Source organism: Babylonia areolata, chromosome 14 (assembly GCF_041734735.1).
Source record: "Babylonia areolata isolate BAREFJ2019XMU chromosome 14, ASM4173473v1, whole genome shotgun sequence".
Lineage (NCBI taxonomy): Eukaryota > Metazoa > Mollusca > Gastropoda > Neogastropoda > Buccinidae > Babylonia > Babylonia areolata.
The window spans coordinates 11,691,518-11,706,335 of NC_134889.1; the positions used below are offsets into that span (position 1 = coordinate 11,691,518).

Consider the following 14,818-nt stretch of genomic DNA (forward strand, 5'->3'; position numbering starts at 1 on the left):
AAGTGACACTGAGAAAAGATTGTGCTAACCATTTGTATTTGTATTTCTTTTTATCACAACAGATTTCTCTGTGAAATTCGGGCTGCTCTCCCCAGGGAGAGCGCGTCACTACACTACACCGCCACCCTTTTTTTTTTTCCCCTGCGTGCAGTTTGATTTGTTTTTCCTGTCGAAGTGGATTTTCCTACATAATTTTGCCAGGAACAACCCTTTTGTTGCCGTGGGTTCTTTTACGTGTGCTAAGTGCATGCTGCACACGGGACCTCGGTTTATCGTCTCATCCGAATGACTAATCAATCAGAAGTGAAGACTAAGACTTTGACTAAGGACATCCCTGTATAAATCACACACACATGTTGTAAAAGTTACTTTGCCCCATGTTTATATGATAAATTATATTTGACATGTACAGGTTTGTGAGTGTGTGTTTATATCTGTGTGTATGTTAATTATGTTCTCCACTTTCTACATGTGATAAGGGTGTGTGTTCCAATGAGTATCTACTCACCAGACCACATGTCTTTGTGTGTGCAGTATTCATTCGAGACACTGTTTCGCAGTCTACACTTTGCCCTGATGGACAATTGTTGTCGGGAATACCTGTTCATCTGTGATTTCTTCATAGTTTCTGGCACAGGGGCCCAGTCTCTGTTTGATGCCATCTTTGGCAAAACTCTGTCCATGTTCTTGGTGAGTTGGATACCTTGGGGATGCTGGGTCTGGGCTTTCTGAAATTCCAAGAGTAGGAAATTTGGAAAGAAAACTGCATGCTTGGAAAAGTAAATGCCTAATTCTTTCTCTCAGTATGCATGACATGCATGTTCTTGAACGCATGTACACACACACACACGCGCGCACGCACACACACACACACACACATGTGTTATCGTCGTCATCAGCCTCCTTCCGTCTTGAGAGACGATGGCTGCACCAGAAATGTAGTCACTGCCGGGCATTGCACTTCCTGCTGTAGCTGTGTAGACCAAAGCTGGAGTGGCAATCTCTACTGCATGTGGAACAAATATAGGTAGATGCTGCTTGGTTTACAGAATCTGACTTGCATGTGGCTCTTTTTCTCCTCAGCGAGTCAGTGTGGCTTCTCTCTGCTTGTTTCACCCCTATCTGAATGGCAAATTTCCAGGGTCCATGTGAGTCTGTAAGGCTTTCCCAGGACAGCATATTAATACCTGTACTTTTCAGGTCCTGTTTGCAAGCGTCTTTGAATCTTAGTTGGGGGCGGCCTTGGGACCTAGATCCCTCTGATAGTTCGCTGCACAGCAGATCTTTTGGGATATGGCCTTCATCCATTCGGCAGACATGGCCGAGCCAGTGAAGACGGCATTGACTCAGAAGGGCAAAGACAGTTGGCAAGCATGCACGCTGAAACACTTCAGTGTTTGGGATCTTGTCCTGCCATCGTATTCCAAGAATGCGTCTGAGGCATAGGAGATGGAAACTGTTTTGTCTCTTCTCTTGGGCAGAGTATGTGGTCCATGTTTCACTCGAGTAGAGTAGGGTGCTGAACGCAAGCTCTGTACACCTGTATTTTGGTGTTCACCGTCAAGTTTTTGTTTGACCACACCCTCTTGTGAAGTTTGGACATGACCACAGCGGCCTTCGCAATTCTTGAGTTGATCTCTGGCTCAAGGGAAAGATTTGAAGTTATTGTCGACCCTAGATACTGAAAACAATCAACTGAGTTCAGCTTGTGGCTCCTGATGTGGATTGTTGGAGGAGAGTTAGTGCCCTGTCCCATCACTTCTGTTTTCTTCAGGATGATGGTGAGGCAAAATTTGTTGCACACGTGCGCAAGGCGGTCTGTGAGTCTCTGAAGGGCCTCCTCTGTGTGTGTCACCAGTGCAGTGTCATCAGCGAAGAGATCCTCTCTGATGGTGATATGCCTGACTTTGGTCTTGGCTCTGAGTCTGGCCAGGCTGAAGAGCTTTCTTTCATATCTTGTGTGTAGGTAAACTCCATCTTTGTTGTTTGCGAATGCATATGACAGAAGCATGGAGAAAAATATGCCAGAAAGTGTTGGGGTGAACACGCAACCCTGCTTGACACCACTGCTTATTTGGAATGGGTCAGACACTGCTTCATGTAGTACACTGTGCTGTACATGTCCTTGTGAAAGGATTCGACAGTGGCCAGTAACTTCGGGGGGACAGCCTATCTTCCTGTGAAGTGTGAACAGTCCACTCCTGCTCACTAGATCAAAGGCCTTTGTCAGGTCAATGAAGGCAAGATAGAGTGGTTGATTTTGCTCTCAGCATTTTTCCTGCAGCTGTCTGACGGAGAATATGTCGGTGGTAGATCTGCCTGCCCTAAACCCACACTGCGACTGGGTATGTGTGTGCCGCCAGAACTTGCAGTCAATTCAGGATGACTCTTGCAAAGGCTTTGCCGACAATGCTGAGCAGAGAGATGCCCCAGTAGCTGTTACAGTCGCTGCGGTCACCCTTGCTCTTGTACAGGGTCACGATCTTGGCATCTTGCATGTCCTGTGGTACAGAGCCCTCCCTCCAGCACATGCAGAGTAATTTGTGCAGATCCTGAAGCAATGCTGCTTTCCTGCATTTGATGACCTCAGGGGGTATCCCATCATCTCCTGGGGCCTTTCCAACTGTCAGACAGTCTATGGCCCTGCTCAGCACTTCTTCAGTTTGCTCTGCATCCAGCTCTTCCATGACAGACTGTTCTTGAATAGCGCTCAGGGTTGCTTCTGACACAACGTTTTGCGTGGAGTATAACCCTAGGTAGTGCTCTACCCATCTCTCCATCTGCTTTTGTTGATCAGTGATGTTCTCTCCTGTCTTGGACTTCAGGGGGGCGGTCTTAGAATAAAATAGAATAGAATATGTTTTTATTACCAAGTGTACCGGGGTCAAAAGAAATATTGCGGGGATAGTACATAACAAGATACATAAATCGAAAATAATACACAAACACAGATACAGTAGAAATAAGATACATACAAGTACATATCAATATAAAAACTTGTGCATACTCGTGCATGCACACACGCACACGTTTGAACAGAAACTGCATATTACATGTGGATGGGGCTGATGACTGGATATTCAGGTAGATGGTTGTTGGTTGCACAATTCTATTTATCACAATGGATTTGTTCGAGAGACAGGGCATTTACTGCTTTGGGGAAAAAGCTATTGGCGATGCAATTGGTTTTCGTCCTGATACTTCTGTACCGTTGACCAGAGGGGAGCATCTCGAAACTCCCAAAACTGGATGTGATTCGTCCTGGCTGATTGATTTTGCTTTTTTGAGTAGCCGCTTATAATATATGTCTTTTAGAGAAGGTAGATCAGCCCCGGTAATCTTGGTGGCAGTTTTTACGATTCTGTTAAGGGTAACTTCTGCCTTGGAAATGTTTCCGTACCAAACAGAAAGAGCAAAGGTTAGCACACTTTCAATGACTGTTCTGTAGAAATCAACCATGATTTCTTTTTTAATTCCAAACTTTTTCAGGTGCCGAAGAAAGTGCAGGCGCTGTTGTGCTTTCTTAACAATTTTTTCCATATATTTCTCCCATTTCAAATCGTTGGAAATGATCAGTCCGAGAAATTTAAAGTTGCTGATGATCTCTACTTGTCGTCAGTGACAAGTGGTAAGGGGTCAGATCTGGTCTTCCTGAAATCTGGAATTAATTCTTTGGTTTTTGATACGTTGAGTTCTAAGTTGTTTTGATCACACCAGCTGACAAGTTCGTGTACTTTTTCCCTATATTTTGACTCATCACTGTTCATAATCAGCCCTTCTAGAGTTGTGTCGTTGGCAATGAATGAATTGATTTTGATCTGCAAATTTCAGGCATTCCAGTCCCACCTACATGGCGTTTAAGCACATGCACGCACACACTCATGAATTCATGCACACACACACGCACGCACACACACACACACACACACACATATGCAGACACACACACACACACACACACACACACACACACACACATGCGCGCACACACTGCAGGGATTCATGGAAACCTTACTGTATACACAGACCAGTCACATGTGCACTGAGAACAGGTAACAGAATTTTTGGCCTCAAAGGCGATGCAGCACATATGGCTGAATTTAAAGGAAAATTCATTTGGTGCACACATCTGCCATAAATCCTAAACATTGAAAATCGACCACATCGATTGGCGCAGAATGGTTCTACTGGCCCTGTATGTTGCTTTCTGAGTACTGATGTCATTTTTTGAAACTTGATTGTAATCTGAGTTGTTATGTCTGGTTATCAACTCAGCTCTGTTGATATGTTCATCTTCTCTATTATCTGCTATTTATTGTCATATACTATACCTAGTCAGACTCAAATGCATCAGTTTGACATGGTAACTATGTATTACTAAACAGGGAGTATGATTTAAACTCCTCATTTTGGTGTCATATACCATACGTTGTCAAACTGATGTATTTGAGTTTGACGTGGTAAGTATATATCATCAAACAGTGAGTATAATTCAAACTCCTCATTTTCAGCAGCTTGTACAAGTTCTACCATTCCGATGCCTTAAGTTGAATCTGCACTGTTGTCAAGCCCCAGTCTATTATTTTGTCAAAGCAGGACCAAATCTGCTATCACTGCTTCAAGTCCTGTCTGCTGTCTTGCTTTGCATGTTTGAAAAGATTGAAAAATGACCAATTTGCTTTTCTGATTTCTTTATTTTCACACCAGCTTTGATTGTGCTCTTTTTTCACACCCTAAGGGCAAATTTTGATATGTTCATTTTAACTTGATGTCATAGGCGATTTAGTTACCATTCAGTATAATGGCCAGCATCAACAGTGTCAAACCAGTCCTAAACTTAAGCTTGTAAGTGTTGCTTTTCAGTGTGATCATGTGCATTTATTGTGATCAAGTATATCATCAAATAATGAATTTTTTGTGAGTGGTGGCACCAAATGGCTGTCAGATTTAGTTTTCAGACACAGATAGGGCAAATGCAACTGAGATCAGTAAAAGAGTTGTACCTAAAAGGCTAAAAATTACAATACATAGAGTGATAGACAGGCTAGTGGTAGTTACAGTCAGTATCTGACAGACAAGCATGACACAGAGACCGAAATATAAACACAGAGTGTGTTTGTGGTTTCAGAAACAAATGGAGGAGTACACAGCTGATTGTTATGACTCCATCGCAGTATTCTTGTCAGTGCATATAGTGTTTCGCTACCGTGCTATCATGGCCAAACGCACCATCCCCGCCCTGGACAGGTGAGTGGTGTAAGGTGGCAACACATATCCAAAACACAAATGCTATGGAACTGTGCAGCATTGTTGTTTCAGTGACAGTGACTCATACTGAGTATGGGAGAAAAGGTTGGTGGAAATTACAATAAAACTGAAGTGGGGTGATCAAATAATTTATGGAAATATACTTCCTGTACTTGTGCATGGTTCATTTCAGATGACAAGTTTTGCCGAATTGGAATAGACCGAATTCGAATGAAGTCATTGTAGAATACTGTTACTGAGATGGAGGTTTCAGACTCTCCATTAAGCTGAGCATTGGTTTTAAGTTGGGGTAGTAGTCTTGTAGCATCCCATCCATTTTGAAAACTTTGAATATATGCTCAGTTAAGCCTTGAGCACTAGTAAATGTTTTGGAATGAAATATAAGAAGGTTGACAAAACAAAAAGAACAACAGCTAATAATAATAAAGATGATAATGACTCTTTGCTACTTCTCATATATGGAACAACCTTCCACATCGTAACTGTTTATCTGACTCCATCTCTGCTGTTCGCTTTTCATAAAAAAACTAATCTTTTCAGAATCTGTAAGCACTCTTGGTTTCATACTTTTCCAACACCACCCCATGCCTGCCAGCTGAGTTCGAATGTATGAGGAATGAGAGGAGGAAGGAGTGGTCATAACTGGTTTATGTCATCTGTAACTTTTTCTTTCATGTAAACTACCCTGAGCTTTTAGAGAGAAAGGGCACCATACAAATGTACATCATTGTTATTATTTTTATCATTATTGTAAATATTACTATTACTGTTATTATAAAGGTAACATTTCTGAAGGAACAGTGTTTGTATCAATGATAGAAGAATGATCATTAACAGCAACAACAAAGAAACACAAAAACAAAAGAGGCAAGGCCTTCAAGACTCACTTGTAATAAGTGGACAAACATTATATATTTTATGAAAAATGTACAAACACATCCTAGATTTGTCAAGTTATTCTTGTGGGTGGGGGTGGAAGAAAGAAAGAAACGGAAAGAAAAACAAGAGAGGCAAGGCTGAACTTCAAGACTCACTTGTGATACACTTAAAAAAAAAAAAATCCAATCTTTTTATGTATTGAGTATAATTTCAAAATGTAATGTTTAAGATGAGAAAGATCAGTTTAAAGCAAATTAAGTCCCCTAGCATTAATTACAGAGTAATTTCCCTTTTTTACTGTCTGCACCAAAACGTTTGCAAAATAAATAAAACTTCCATGCTTAGCAAAAGAAGTTCGTGTTTGAACAAAAAATGATAATAATGACTGCTCTTGTTGTTGAGTCAGAATATCAGATCAAAGTGCCAAGTTTAGAGAATACAAAAAAATATAAATATAACAGTAAATGCAGTTTGCATATAATTAGACTTCATTTTTATTTTTTTTGTGCCTATACCAGAGGTGCAATATTGTTTTAAACAAGATGACTGGAAAGAACTGAATTTTTCCTATTTTTATGCCTAATCTGGTGTCAACTGACAAAGTATTTGCAGAGAAAATGTCAATGTTAAAGTTTACCACGGACACATACACACACACACACACACACAGACAACCAAACACCGGGTTAAAACATAGACTCACTTTGTTTACACAAGTGAGTAAAAAAGAGTGGATATTGAAAGTAATAAAGGACATAGAAAAAAGTGTGAAACAAACAGAATTCTGGAAAATAAGAACAATGATAGGGGAGGATTGTCATTAAAATTATGTTCTGTAGTAAATATCATGTAACAAGAAAAGCAAGGCCTTCAAGACTCCTTGTGATACACACTTAACTTTCAACAGTTTTGGAGTTTTTCGCATTTTCTTAGCAATAACTATGCAGCAATTTTAAAATGTTTGTAAAATGTGCATTTATTGACCAAACTTGATGTGTTATATGTCAATGTCATCAGAATAAAACAAGCTTTCAAAGTGTATCTTTTTAAATGCTTGTGGGACATTGTCATTTTGATGACCTTTAACCTATGTTGCTAAAAATAGAAATTTTGAGCATTTTCAATATTTTTTACATTCTCACTGAAAAAAAAAAAAATCCAGGATATTGAGTTCAAGTTCACAATTTAAAACTTTTATTGAGAAAACAATCATTTTTTCTTTTATCTGAAACAAAATTCACAGTGCTGTGTCAAAAACTATATGTTCAGCACTGTGAATAAAGTCATAACTATATTTCCTGATTGATTACTACAAATCACATAAGTCATGTACACCATAACAGACTTCTTGTTTTGCAGAAAAAACACAAGAGCTTAGACGGTTAACATTAATGAAGCATCCCATGGATACAAGAATATATGTTATTCACAAACTACAATCAGTTTCTTTCTTCAAACAGTGTATTTGTTGATATTGTTTCTATAAATAGGCCGACCACTCCCGCCTGAACAATTTACCTGTTTGAACAGTGCAAACAGTTGCTTTGGTTCTTTGGATACACATGGGTATGAAGAGAATGTCAAAAAGAAACCAATTTGTTTTTACACATCCATTTTAAAAGAATATATAAGTATATAAAGAATGTACTGAAAACATCCTGAGGGAGAAACTATGAAAGAAATGTGTGTGACAAACAAACTCATGCATATATCTTTAAAAGTCATCACTCTTCCATTCTGGCTTTTCCCTGTCATAACACTAGTGGCAATAACAAACTGTACATACTTGTTTCAGAAGTCATCACTTACTTGTAGAAAAAGAAAACACCCCAAAAACCGCCCCCACCCCTACCCTATCATCATTGCATTTGTGTCCTACACATATACATGCATGATCTTACCAACATGAAAACTCCAAAGGCAGCTTCTGCCGTCCACAAAGCACAGGTGGTTTCCACAGGTAACACACATCACATTTTTTTTCAGTTTTTTTTTTTCCATTTATTCTTTTTTTCACTGCATAACATTTTTGATTACAAATCTCTCTCTCTCTCTCTCTCGGCAAGTGATGGACTGTGCGACGATATCAAAGGTTCGTGAAGAGAAGAAAAATTATACTGTTACCTTCTTGCCATCGTATAATTAAAAGCAGGAACACAACATAATGGAGTCATCTACAAATGAAGCATTCACACATTTACTTCAGATGATGGACTGGCGATTTAACCAAATGATACAAATGATGAATTCACATTCCCGGAACATCGGCAACACTCTCAGCTGCAGTCTGGAGCAACTGCACAGTGCCATAGGGAACATTAATGCTGAGATCCATACGATGAAAAGGACATGTGAGAGAGATAGAGAGGAAGTGAAAAGAGCCACAGACGACATCGCAGTTCTGAACGAAGACTGGGAATTGTTCGATCAACGACTCAACAAGTTAGAAGAACTTGTTGATCTCAACGAAGTGGACTTGAAATGCTGTAACCTGAGGTTCATGGGAGTACCAGAAGGAGGAACCTACTCTTTTCCAACAGTTGATGTAATTGTCGACATCCTGAACCAATATTCCTATGAGCGAAGCTGGTGTCACAGAGACATCAACAGGGCGTACAGAGTGGGAGAGTGGCGTGACTCTTCAGATCATCCGAGGCCTATCGTTGTGCAGATGCACAGGTGGCAGGACAAGATGGCAATTCTGCAAGATCAAGACCTGAGGGAAGCACTACGTGAAGACAACATCAGAGTGGCCTCAGAGCTGACCACGAGACAAAGAGGGATGGTTGACTTCCACACCAAGCAAGGGAAAAGAGCCTACTATTGGAAAGGCAAACTACAAGTGGTGGAAAAGCAAGAATATTTTGGAGGCAATGATTATCCGGTGAGAGGCTCTGCTAACAGACGTTTTGGTGTCATATACTGTACCATGTCAAACTGATGCAAACTAGGCCTATTGGTTTGCTCTGCTTGGCCAAATTTCGCGCGGCTAACAGTGAAAAGACGGGCCCACCCGCTCTCAGCCAATCAAACGCCTCTAAAAACTGTAAGCGCTTAATCATTTTCCTTTGGCCAAGGCTCTCCACGCCATCTTGTCAGGTTTACGCTCTGTCTCGTCTTACGCCTTTTTCGGCTATTCAGCGTATCCTTTTGGCCTTATTTTGTTGCATGCAGCTTGTGTTTATTGTATTCTTACATTCTGTGTACTCGATTCGACTCGGCACCCTCGATTCGTTCGATTTTTTCTGCCTCTAAGTCGATCCTGTCTTTCCTTTCTCTGTTGGGGGTCGGATTTTCACTGGGTGCCTAAGCGCGGGTTCCATGCCTCGTGTGCCATACCACGAAGGCAGGGGATCATGATGCTGGGATTGAGACTTGGTAAGAGACTCTCCCAGGCCCGGAGCTCATGATTCCTCCCGATACGGACCGCGGCGAGGCGTCGTTAGACGCTGATTGTGGAGGCGACTTTCGTACCAGTAAAACGGTCATGAAGGGGACCGGGGGGAAAGAGGTACGAGCGTCGCCTCCCGAGGTGTCCCAGCGCGAGGCAGGGAGAAGGGTGAATGGCAAGTCATCTCCGTGCTGTGGGGACTCGCAGCTAGGCGCGGACTCCCATGGGGGGCCGCGCCCGGCCATTACCCGGGTCCCCACTCGGAGATGGCCCTCACGGGCCCCATTGTTGTTCCCCCTCCTCCCTTCTCTGTCGACCCCCCTCCCCCACCTCCTTTTGGTGGGGGAGAAAAATTTGGTTCCGGTGGGGGATCTCTACTTTGCCCACCCCGGGCCAAGCCACCCCAGTCTCCCCACGGGAGGGGATTCGGGGCGCGTGGCAACCTGCTCTGCAGGTCTTCCCGCTATCCAGCCGGTCTCCCCTGCTGGGGGAGGCCCGTGCGTGTCAGGCGGTTCCGGGCAGTCAGCCCGCTCGTCTTCAGGCGGGACTGACACCCAAGTCGGACCTGACCTCCCTCCGACTTGGCCAGGTTGTTCTCTTCATGGAGGTCAACGCACCAGTGACCCTTGGGGTTCGGGTCACAGTATGGCTGGTGCCCACGGGTGGTTACCCCCATTCTACCCGTACTGGGGCGCACCTAGGGTGCACACTGGGTTACCGGGAGCACCAAGGGCCAGCCCCTTGTCCGCTCCCCACCGGACCCAACCCAGCACATCTCACAGGGTGACACACACAGCCCCGACAAGTGGGATCAACTTCTTGTCGGTCAGGTCGAGCTCCTCGACCAATATTGCCACTATGTCCACAAATCGGGCCTCTGTCAACCCACAGGTGACCTCCACGGTCACAACGGCCTCCTTGTCAGGACCGACGGCTGCTCAGGGGCCCTACTCGGCCCGGCGGAGCCGGCAGTCCCCACCTGCCCAGCCCTCGGTCCTACAGTGAGATGAGTGGGTGTTTGTCCCCACACAGCACTCGTGGGTCACTCTTGCATCCAGGGACGCCCTCTCTGAAAAGGTGTGGCACCCACCATCCCAAGCATGGTTGGACCTACGGTCCACACGCTCCCCACCCGCTTCAGGTGTCAAGGACATAACAGTGGCGGCCATGGTCCCGGCTCGGGATCGTCCCAGCTCATCCCGCTGGGCTGGCCACAGCTCACAGGACGCCCCAGTGGGTACATCCACTTGGGATGGCACCCAGCAGGGGATGGACTGCGAACAAGAGTGGGAGCCCCTGTCTTCGGATGAGGACGAACAAGCAGATGAGCACTCTTCGCCCACATCCCAGGGGGGACAGATTGAGCCCGTGCCTCCCTAGGGACCAGCCTGAACCAAACTCGGACTTTGCCGAGCTCGAACTGACCCTCCCCAATAGGGTCACGTATGCCGAATCAGTCCCTCAGGCTACTTTGTTACCCTTGACCCTCCTTACGCCATGTGACTCTAACTCCAGAACCACAAGGCAACTCAGAGTGCCAGAAATGGTGCAGGTATGGCTTAATAAGCCAGCCCGCACTGTCAGGGGTGCTGCTTCCATCCCTCCTCCAGGCAGGGAGTCCCTCTCTGCCCCGGGCGCCTTTTCCCCAGGAAAGTTTCTTAAAGATTCCTCCAAGGGAGGGGTGTGGTCCTGGTACACACAGGACCACCCTGCCTACAGCGGAGCAGAGCCCTCCGCACAGGACAGGATGTTGGTCTCACAGCGCACCACCTTCCCCACTTCAGCTAACCTATCCTTTAAAACGTTATAAGAGTGGGACAAATTGGCCCGCCGCTGCCCCCTCGAGGTTTCCATGGCGTACACCTTCGACACGTTCCTTCACAGGGCCAATGAGCTGTGGGAACAGTGTCCGGTTAATCAGGACAAGGGGTCTCCTTCCTTTGTCCCGCCGGGCCTCTTCACCGACCACAGGTTACACGCTTTTGGCAATAGGGTAGCATCTGGTCTCACGGCAGCTGCAGACACAGCTAACAGCCTTCACTTCAATACTGTGCTAGCGCGGCGTGATGCCATTTTCAGCCTCTCTAACATTCCTGTGGAGGAGAGGGCTGCCCTGCGGTCCATCCCAGCACAGCAGCACTCCCTCTTCGGCCAGTTCCCGCCCCATTTGTCAGCCACAGGGCAGAGACAAACAGGGAGGTGGCCTCATATTTGGCCCACACCTCTCATGGGCTCCAGGGTTCTATGCCATTGAAGAGACCGGCCACCAGGGCCCCTCCATATACCACGCCGCCTGTCAAGGCAGCGTGTGCTGAATCAGTGGCAGAGGAATAAACCACCTTATGTCCGTCCAAGCCGACCGGCCATGCCCAAGGCCAGAAGGCAGCACCCCCAATGACTGGGCCCCGATTCAGCACCGCCAGTCGTTCAGCCCCTCCAAGTAGGAAACTTGTCCCGGCATGCACATCAGTGGTGTGCTCTGGGACTCAACGACGGGATTATGTCAGTGCTAGAGTCGGGGTACATGCTGTCTTGGGTGGAGGACCTCCACCCTCTAAGATCCACTCCTCCTCCTTAGGTGCTCAGCTCGACGGAGCAGGAGAGCGTCCTAGAAAAAGAGATATCGCACCCACTCCTCATGGGGCTATATCTCAACTCTCGGACCCGGGCCCCGGTTTTTAGGGCTGTTGTTGGTGATTCCAAAGGTCTCGGGAGGGTGGAGACCAGTTTTGGACTTGTCCCCCCTCAACAAATTCCTCCCCAAAATCAAATTCAAGATGGACACACAGGCACAGATTCGGGAGACCATCCAACAAGGTGATTGGCCTACCTCTATCGATCTGGAAGATGCTTATTTTCATATACTCATCCATTCGGCATCCCGTCGGTACCTGAGGTTCGTGTGGAGGGACAAGGGGTTCCAGTTCCCGGCCCTCCCATTTGGTCTGTCCCTTGCCCCTTTCCTGTCTACCAAGGTGGTGCGGGAATTGGTGTCCATCATCCGCTCGGAATCCATTTGTCTCTGTGTGTACCTGGACGACTGGCTTATCCTGGCCCAGTCGCAGGCCCTGTGCCTGAGTCATACGGCCAGACTTCTAGACCTTTGCTCCCAACTGGGCTTCCTCAGGGACCAGCAGATATGCGATCTGTCCCCACGTCAGTCCTTCGACTTCTTAGGGATGAGATTCGACACGCGGTCTATGATAGTCTCTCTGGCGCCAGATCACTGGGACCGTCTGGCAGGCCTCCTCAGCCACTGGCACCACTCCTCCCAAGATAAGCGCAGACACTTTCTTCCCTCTTGGGCATGATGGAGTCCACGGCACCTCTCATTCCCCTGGACAGGGTTCTCAAGCGCCCTCTCCAGAGGGCACTGAGGTTACGCCGGTCCCAGAGCACTCAGCCACGGGATACCCAGATATGTCTGGGCGAGTGGTTCCTCGAGGTGACATCAAAGTGGTTAATCACCCCCCTTCGGACACAGGGGGTGCCCTTAGCCCCACCTACTCTTCAGGTGGCACTCTTCACAGACGCCTCCTCCCTGGGCTGGGGAGCCCACATGGACTCACTCTATGCAGCAGGGACTTGGTCCCCGGAGGAGCGCCTATGCCACATCAATGTTCTGGAACTGGAGACAGTTCACAGGACTCTCCTGCACTTCATGGGGGAGGCCACTGGCAAGACCATCCGCTTGTTCACGGACAAGACGACGGTCGCATGTTATGTGAACAAATAGGGGGAGCGCACTCGGCAGACCTCTCCATGCGGACTGAGGCTCTCCTCCGTTGGTGCCACAGCAAGGGCATTGCACTTTCAGCGAGACACTGAGCAGGAAAAACCAACTTCTTGGCAGATGCTCTTAGCAGGTCCAAGAGTGTCATACGCACAGAGTGCACCCTGGACAAGGACAGCCTTCAGGGGGTGTGGGAACAGTGGTTTCGGCCGATGGTGGACCTTGTTCAACAAGAGACTTCCCACTTCCGTCTCTTCGGTTGCCGACCCAGAAGCGTGGGCAGTGGATGCTCTCTCTCTAGATTGGAGCAGTCTGATTGCCTCCGCGTTTCCTCCCTTTCCAAGTCTGTCCAAGGTGATACGGAAAGACAGATTGGAACACCCGCAGCTGATCCTCATTGCGCCGAAATGGCCAGCCCAGACCTGGTTTCCGGACCTTCAGTCCCTGACACATGTTCCCACCCCTGGAACTTGAAACCAAATCTCATCTGCTGAGGCAGCCTCGCTCGGGCACTCCGCATTCCAATCCTCAACTGCTCCACCAGCACGCATGGCTGCTGTGCGGTCGGAACTGTCAGCATCACCATTGAAGTCCTCGACCCCTCGATCGGCCTCTGTGTCGGCTGTGCTGACCCAGGGGTGTGCCTCCTCTGACCTCCTCTCCATAGTCACCAGAGCAAGGAGGCAGGGAACGGAGACTTTGTATGACTTTCGCTGGAAGAAATGGTTGCGGTGGTGTACAGCTCAGGGCATTACCCCTACGAACCTTACGAGCATGCAGCTGGCCAACTTTCTGGCTCTCTGCTCCTCGGTTCTCATCCTGTCTGCTAGTTCTGTGCGAGGGTACAGGTCTGCCTTCTGTACCACAATGCAAACAGCTAGGTGGTTCCGCCTTTGAAGCGGATTGCCTGCTCAGAGAGGTGGCTAGGGGTGCCCCTCTGTAGGAAGCTAGAGACCCCAGAAGAGTGCCCCTCTGGGACTTGTTCCTGGTGCTGGATTTCATTCAAAAACAGCCCTTCCTGCCATTGGGGACTATTCCTTTTGACATCCTCACCCTCAAGACCACTTTCCTTCTGTGGCTGGCCACAGGCAGTCGTAGAAGTAAGCTGCATGGGCTTAGTGGAATGCCACAAGATCTGGCCTTCCACAGAGATGGTTCCATCACTATTCGTTTCCTTCCAGAGTTTCTGGCTAAGAACCAAGACCCTGAGGTTCCTTCCCCCTCTCTGAGGGTCAGACCTTTGTCTGATATTCTTGCCCAAGATGATGAGGATAGGCACCTGCCCTGTTCGGTGTCTCAAATATTATTGGGATAGGTCTCGCCATAGGCGTTCTTCTCAGAGGTGTCTGCTCATCTCCCTCAATGAGAATTACAAGAAAGACATCGCTGCAGGCACCATTTCCCACCAGGTTTCCCAAGTCATTCGTAGAGCCTACTCTCATGCACACAGGGATATCAGCTGTCTTCATCCCAGAGCACACGAAGTGCGGGCCATAGCTACTTCGGCTGCTTTCCAGCACTCAGTGCCAACGCAGCATGTCTTGGAG

The 14,818-nt window shown here is 46.9% G+C and overlaps 1 protein-coding gene across 2 annotated transcripts in view; it reads left to right on the forward strand.

The window, feature by feature from the left end:
• LOC143289817 (vacuolar protein sorting-associated protein 52 homolog) overlaps positions 1–14,818 on the forward strand; it is a 98,525-nt gene that overhangs the window by 47,807 nt on the left and 35,900 nt on the right. For both annotated transcript variants that reach the window (XM_076598980.1, XM_076598981.1), the window contains exons 9-10: positions 535–690; positions 5,129–5,247. In XM_076598980.1, the coding sequence (XP_076455095.1) occupies positions 535–690; positions 5,129–5,247 (275 nt within the window). The remainder of the gene's footprint in view (positions 1–534; positions 691–5,128; positions 5,248–14,818) is intronic.